General features: G+C 46.8%; 1 protein-coding gene across 1 annotated transcript; it reads left to right on the top strand.

Annotated features, from left to right (window-relative positions):
* The first annotated feature begins 1,318 nt into the window (after positions 1-1,318).
* On the top strand, positions 1,319-6,950 carry NDUFAF4 (NADH:ubiquinone oxidoreductase complex assembly factor 4). Its single transcript, XM_065401200.1, has 3 exons — positions 1,319-1,505; positions 4,897-4,994; positions 6,387-6,950. Exons 1-3 carry the CDS (start codon positions 1,379-1,381, stop codon positions 6,669-6,671), a joined length of 510 nt encoding a protein of 169 aa, XP_065257272.1. The 5' UTR covers positions 1,319-1,378; the 3' UTR covers positions 6,672-6,950.
* Positions 6,951-7,475: the final 525 nt, after the last annotated feature.

The raw sequence follows: 7,475 nt of genomic DNA, 5'->3' as shown, positions 1-7,475 counted from the left end.
CTGCTGAGATGATGGATACAATTTATAAATCAAATAATTAAAAAGTAAGGTATCTATAAATCACCTGTAAAATGATTATTCTTACGCTGTACCATGGCCAATATTAAGATGCTGAAAAAAAGTGGGCATTCTGGTGATTAAAACTCTGGAAGTTGGAAACTCTAGCCCAGTCTGCCACCTTGAGGATATTTCCAACTGTACCCCAAGAGAGGTGACTCCACCGCCAAACACATGGTCCGTTTCTCAATTATGTGACTACCCAGAGCTTCCATTGATTGACTTCAATCTGAGATTTGGGCTTTCAGCATAGCTAAAAATCAGAAAAAAACCAGGGCTCTCACACCCTTATGAACACCAGTGATTTTACCCACACAAGAAGCCCTGTTGACTAACATAGGACCACTCATGTGCATAAGTGTTTAGAGGCCTAAAGAAAGAAAGATGTTCTCCCACAGCAGCAATAATGGAGAGATCCATTATTATAGTTGCAAAACATTAAAAATGCATTTGAGTTTTCATATAGAATATACATATATGATATATGTAATTTCATGCATTTTTAGTATCCCCATATGAAACATTAATGGATCTCTCAGTTACTGCTGCTGCGGGAGGACATCATTCTTTTATTTTTAAAAATTAATTGAATCCTTGGAGACATCATACTTACAATGTATTTATAGGTACAGTAAACTGAAAAGAGGCGCCTCTGCTGAGATCAGTCATAACCTAACCTCCCAATACCCTGTGCAGTAGGCGAGAAAGTGGAGGGAAAGAAATAAGAGAGTGAAAAATAAAAAAGTGACAAGTGGTAGTGTGCTAAACTGAGGTGGGGTTGGGCTCATCCAGATTATTTCTTTTTTTGTCGCCAGCTGCTGCTGCTTTTTCTCCCCTACTCCTTAAGCATAATAATAATCCGACCTTGCTCTCACATAGTGCCTTTTCATCAGTACAAGGCAGGGCAGCATCATTATTCATCAATTTACAGATGGGGAAACTGAGGCACAGAGTGATGCCTTGACTGGTCACTGGTGGCCCACGTGCCAGGCACAAGAGGGACACTGGTGGGAGATGCTCCGCAGGCCAGGACACTGGGCAGCCAACAGCGTACGTTGAGCAGCCTCCCCGGCCTCGGCGGGCAGGGACCATGCTGGGAGCCCCGCCCCCTGGCACCCCCGTAGCCCGAGCGCACAGCCGCGCTCCCCCGCCCCGCCCCGGCTCCGAGCGGCTGCCTGACCGCGCCTCCCGCCTCCCTCCGCGGCTGCGGGGCGTCCTCCTGCCCGCTAGGTGGGGCGCTGGCGGACGGCCTGCTCTCTACGCATGCTCGCGGGGCGGGTAGCGCCTTGACCGCGGCGCGGGCCGGTGCCGCGCAGACGTGATGGGTGCCAGGGTGACCCGCGTGTACCGCAACTTCAACCTGGAGAGCCGGGCCACCCGCGAGATCAGCAAGGACAAGCCCACGTCCGCCCCCCGGCACCCCGTCGCCAGGCCGGGACCGCTGCCTGGTGAGTGCCCGCGGCCGGCGCTGCGCCCCAAGGGAGCGAGAGTGGGGGGTGGGGTTACAGGGGGAGGGGGGAACCGTGGGGGTTACAGGGCGGTGGGTACACGCAGCGCACACGCTGCGCGTGCGGGGGGGTTGGGGGCAGTAGGGCGCGCGCGTTCCCGCGGGGGGGGGGGGGGGGGGGATTATGCGGGCCGGGCGCGTGCGCGGAGGAGTGGTGGTGTCCTGGGGGTTTCTGGGGTGGGGGCGGGACGGGAGGGTGCAGGGTATGGGTGTGGGAGGCCTACAGGTGGGTGGGCTGTAGGGTGACCAGATGTCCCGATTTTATAGGGACAATCCCGATTTTTTGGTCTTTTTCTTATATAAGCTCCTATTACCCCCCATCTCATGTCCCGATTTTTCACACTTGCTGTCTGGTCACCCTAGTGGGCTGCAGAGTGCGGGCGGGGGGTTTACGGGGGGGGGGGATGCAGGGTATGGGTGTGGGAGGGTTACAGTGGGTGGGATGCAGGGTATGGGTGTGGGAGGGTTACAGGGGGTGGGATGCAGAGTGTGGGCGGAGAGCTTACAGGGGGTGGGATGCAGTGGGTGGAGGATTATGGGGGGGTGGGATGCTGGTGTGGGGGGATTACAGGGTGCGATGCAGGTTATGGGGGGTGGGATGCAGAGTATGGGTGTGTGTGGGAGGGTTATGGGGGTGTGATGTGGGGTATGGGTGGAGGGTTACGGGGGTATGATGCAGGGTATGGGTGTGTGGGAGGGTTACGGGAGTGGGATGCAGGGTATGGGTGTGTGTGGGAGGGTTACGAGGGTGGGATGCAGGGTATGGGTGTGTGTGGGAGGGTTATGGGGGGTGGGATGCAGGGTATGGGTGTGTGTGAGGGTTACGGGGGGTGGGATGCAGGGTATGGGAGTGTGTGGGAGGGTTACAGGGGGTGGGATGCAGGATGTGGGTGCAGGAGGGAGTTACAGGGGGTGGGATGCAGGGTATGGGCAGGGGGTTACGGGAGGTGGGATGCAGGTTTTGGTTGTGGGTGGGATGCAGGGTATGGGTGCAGGGGAGGGTTATAGGGGGGTGGGATGCAGGGTGTGGGGGGTTATGGGGGGGATGTAGGGGATGGGCAGGGGAGTTACGGGGGGTGGGATGCAGGGGATGTGTGTGGGGCAGTTAAAGGGAGGAGGGGGTTGTGCACGAATCCAGAACATGGGAGCAGATGCGGGCTGGTGTGGCCAGTGACCTTTAATCTCACCAGCCGCTGCCCTCTGGGTGCCCCCTGGGGTCTGGGTCTGCCAGCTGCTACCTGTTCCGAATATCTGCCATGTAGCCCTGTTGCTTGGCTGGATGCTGCTGGTCCAGGGCCTATGCTGGGAGGTGTAGTCCACACCTCTCAACCTGTTATTTTACTTGTGGGTTTTGTGGCTTTGTATGGAAACCCAGTCTTGCTTGTCCTTACTTCTGGGCTGTTCAGTAACTGGCAGTGTGGCAGCAACTCTTGGGTAGCAGGGGGCACAGAGGGGTATGTAAATAGGTGTAAATAGCATAGTCAGTGATTCTCAACCAGGGGTACGTAGAGGTCTTCTGGGGGTACATCAACTAATCTAGATATTTGCCTAGTTTTACAACAGGCTATGTAAAAAGAACTAGTGAAGTCAGTGCAACTAAAATTTCATACAGTGACTTATTTATTCTGCTCTATATATTGTGCACTGAAACGTAAGTACAATATTTATATTGCAATACATTTATTTTATCACTGTAAAAATGAGAAAGTAAGCAATTTTTCAGTAACAGTGTGCAGTGACACTTTTTTTGTATTTTTATGTCTGATTTTGTAAGCAAGTAGTTTTTAAGTGAGGTGAAATTTGGGATTATGCAAGACAAATCAGACTCCTGAAAGGGGTACAGTAGTCTGATAATGTTGAGAACCACTGGCATAGGTGACCCTATTAAGGTGCGCACAGGACCGGTGCCTGGCTCGGCCTCACTCTGCTTTGGCCAAGTCACTTCTGTGTCTGTGTCACCATCCGTGACAGGGCAACTGCTATTGCAATACCTCGCAGGCATGTTGTGATGGATTCAGAGTTTGCACAGCACTCTGAAGAATAATGGTATGTCTACAGTGGCACAACTGTGGTACTGTAACTGTAGTATACGTGCTTCCTACATCCATGGAAGGGTTTTTTCCATCAATGTAGTTAATCCACCTCCCCAAGAAGTGGTAGGTAGGTCATTGGAAGAATTCGCTGTGTCTATGCTGTGTTAGGTTGACCTAACTAACTATGTCATGTAGTGCATGACATTTTTCATAGCCCTGAGCGATGTAGCTAAATTGATATAATTTTTAGGTGTATACCAGGCCTAACTGTTGCTTAGTATTGCAATTTCTTTTCTTGAATAGCCATAATAGATTCTCCTTTCCCTGTTGTATGAGACAACATTAAGTATTGTTAATATCAGAACTAATGCAAAAATGAGATGTGCCTGGAAGTGTTCACACACTTTCATTTTCACTTGAGTTGTGTGATGTCTCATGGGTAAGGCCCTACCAAATTCACAGCCATGAAAAACGCGTCATGGACCGTGAAATCTAGTCTTCCCCGTGAAATCTGGTCTCTTGTGTGCTTTTACCCTATACTATACAGATTTCGTGGGGGAGACCAGTGTTTCTCAAATTGGGGGTCCTGACCCAAAAGAAGTTGAAGAGGAGTCACAAGGTTATTTTAGGGGGGTCATGGTATTGCCACCCTTACTTCTGCGCTGACTTCAGAACTGGGTGGCCAGAGTGTGGTGGCTGTTGGCCAGGTGCCCAGTTCTGAAGGCAGCACCCCCCCAGTAGCAGCACAGAAGGAAGGTTAGCAATACCATAAACACAACATCCTTATTTCTGCGCCTGCTGCCTTCAGAGCTATGCAGCCGGACAGTGGTGGCTGCTGACCAAAGGCCCAGTTCTGAAGGCAGCAGCTCAGAAGTAAGGATAGCAATACCATACCATGTCATCCTTATTTCTGCGCTGCTGCTGCTGGCGGTGGCTCTGCCTTCAGAGCTGAGCTCCTGGCCAGCAGCCACCGCTCTTCAGCTGCTTAGCTCTGAAGGCAGCAGTGCAGAAGTAAGGGTAGCAGTACTGCAACCCCCCCTACAATAACCTTGTGAACCCCCCCACACACAGCTCCGTTTTGGCTCAGAACCCCTACAATTACAACACCGTGAAATTTCAGATTTAAATATCTGAAATCATGACATTTACTATTTTTAAAATCCTATGACTGTGAAATTGACCAGAATGGACCATGAATTTGGTAGGGCCCTACTCATGGGCATTCTAAACCATGAAGTATAAGCCAACAAAATTATGAGCGGGAGAGAGTGATTTTCTGCTGTAAATCTTTTTTCTTAGATGATCCACAAATCCAAGAGGAAATTCGCAAAAAAAATGACAAACTTCTCGCCTTATTAAAAGAGGTTTACGTTGATTCCAGAGATCCACCTGTGCAAGTGAGCATGTCTTCTTTCTGTAATGGGTATAGCAGCAAGCACTTTTCAGATGACAAAAGCAACATACCAATGCTCATGTGATTAATAGGCTTTATGAAGTCTGTCGTCTTAGTAGCTTACTAGCTGTTAATAGATGAAACTGAGCTTTTTTATTGCTGTTTTGTATTTCAGTAGTTGTTTAATAGAAGTCTAATTTGAGGGTCACATCCTTATTTAAGAGTGCCATCAACCTTTCTTTATGCCCCCAGTTTTCCTTCCTCTGCATGAAGCTGTCTATACAGACGTGTTCCTCTATCACATAGAGACTCCATCTGTGTGCACCTTCCTTGTGCCACAGGCCCCAAGTATACTCACAGATTTGGCTTTCTAGAACAGCAGTTGTCTGTGTGATCTGCATTCAAGGCTCAACATATTGGCATTAGATTAAAAAAAGTTAGTCCTAGGCCTCTCTTATGCTTGTTTTCAGTTTGTTTGTTTATAGCAATATTGACCCCAATACCGCTATATGAAAGAGACAAGGTGGATGAGATAATATCTTGACCTGGAGAAGAGCTCTGTGGAGGCCGAAAGTTTGTCTTTTTCACCAACAGAAGTTGATCCAGTAAAAGATATTACCTCATCCACTTTGTCTCTCTCTTATATTTGGCATTTCTATAACACTTTCCATCTAAGACAAAAACATTTTTAGAAATGTTAATGTATCCCCCATAATGTCCCTGTGAGATATGGAAATAATGTTATCTCCATTTTACTTGGGTAATAGAGAAGCTAAAAACCTAATCCTTCAAAGTGCTGAACACCTGATTTCAATGGAAGTTGGTGCTGCTCAGTACCTTGAAATATATGGGACAAAACTTTCATATGTCTGTTCCTGAAATTAGGCATCTACATTCACACCTACATCAGTGGACTGAATTTCAGAGGTCCTGAGCACCAGCATTTCCCACTGACGTCAGTGGGAATGGTGGGTGTTCAGCTATTCAAAAAACTAAGCTATTGATTTAGGTGCTGAACATTTGGCCGTGGTAACTGTTTCTGAAACTGTGGGCTATATAGAACCTAGTGCTTTGAGGACAAAGTAGTGTTGGATTATGGTAGTAATTTTCAACCTGTGGTCTGGGGTCCACAGATTAAGATTTCCAAAGGGGTCTGCATCTCCATTTGAAATGTGTTAGGGGTCCACAAATGAAAAAAGATTGAAAACCACTGGCTTACGGTCTAAGAAAGAGAGGCAATCCATGAGGCTCAGTCTTCACAATGGAAAAACTGGAGAGCCTGTTATATTTAATTAAAATGAAAGCTTTAATTAAAGAAATAGGTGAGAAATATGCAGTACACAGACTAAACAGAACTCTGATTGACTTGAACTTTTTTTTTGTCCTCCCACACTAGGTAAAAGATGAAGGTGGAATTATCCCAAGTAAACAGCAGGAATACAGACTTACAAAACTTGGTCATTTAAGGGATCTAGATATTTCGAGCATTCCCAAAGGCAAAATTTCTGTGGTGGAGGTTCTGACTCTTCTCAATAATCATAAACTTTCTCCACAAACATGGACCACAGAGAAAATAGCAAAGGAGTACAATATAGACTTGAAGGAGGTCACCTCTCTCTTAGAATTCTTCATACCTTTTGCTGTGGAGATCATTCCTCCCCAAAACAGAAAAGCTTTATAACCTTCCTAAAGTGATTGCCGAAATCTTGGTTGATCCACTGGTGTCTTCATTTGACACTTCTCATACACTGTTTGTGTGGGAATTTGGTCTCATGCTCTTAAAGGTTGCCCTATTGTAGCAATAAAATGCTTTATTTAAATGACTGCATTCTCTGTGTGATTGCTGCATGTGAAAACAATGTATTTGATATATTCTGGTTCATAACCTGTTTTATTTATGCCAAATAAGGAGACAATCAGTGAAATCTGTTCAGGACAATAAATGATCCACTTAAATTGTTCCAGTTGTTTGCAGAAAGAGTTTTATTTTTAAATAAATATCACCTCTTGCTGAGAAGTCAAATGGAAAATGTGTTGTCTTTGGACTTCATTCAACCAGTGTTTTCTAGTGATTCTGCAGCAATCTTTATCATGGCATCTATTCTTATTCATGCAAGTAGTCTGCAGGTGTACATACAATACAACAGAACCCCTTTTCCTATAATTAAAAAAATGATGGGAGAGGGTGTTTGCTTCACAAAGAAGGATAATTGCAGGGGAAATAGAATTTTCAAGCATGTCAAGATCTTAAAAGCAAAAGAGGGTGAATTGTGTGGGGGAAATTGCTTTTGCACCTTCTTTAAACCATGGAGCTGTAATGGCTGCAGTTAAGCTTAGCTGCATCTATTCCATTCTAGTTAGCCCCACCTTTGGGGCTAACTTTGTAAGTCATTCATCAATCAGTTTATAAACAGCAGTGTAAAGTGGTAGCATTTGAACCTATTGCAGCTTTCCTTGGCTCCCGCATCTTCATTGTGTGATACAG

The sequence above is a fragment of the Emys orbicularis genome, chromosome 3 (genome assembly GCF_028017835.1).
Source record: "Emys orbicularis isolate rEmyOrb1 chromosome 3, rEmyOrb1.hap1, whole genome shotgun sequence".
Lineage (NCBI taxonomy): Eukaryota > Metazoa > Chordata > Testudines > Emydidae > Emys > Emys orbicularis.
This window is presented reverse-complemented; position numbering and strand designations above follow the sequence as displayed.

Excerpts from the sequence above, each read along its gene's own strand:
- NDUFAF4 (XM_065401200.1), top strand. The coding sequence starts at position 1,379 with ATGGGTGCCAGGGTGACCCGCGTGTACCGCAACTTCAACCTGGAGAGC. Across the intron at positions 1,506-4,896 it reads CAGGCCGGGACCGCTGCCTG|ATGATCCACAAATCCAAGAG; the intron begins GTGAGTGCCCGC and ends CTTTTTTCTTAG. Across the intron at positions 4,995-6,386 it reads CCAGAGATCCACCTGTGCAA|GTAAAAGATGAAGGTGGAAT; the intron begins GTGAGCATGTCT and ends CTCCCACACTAG.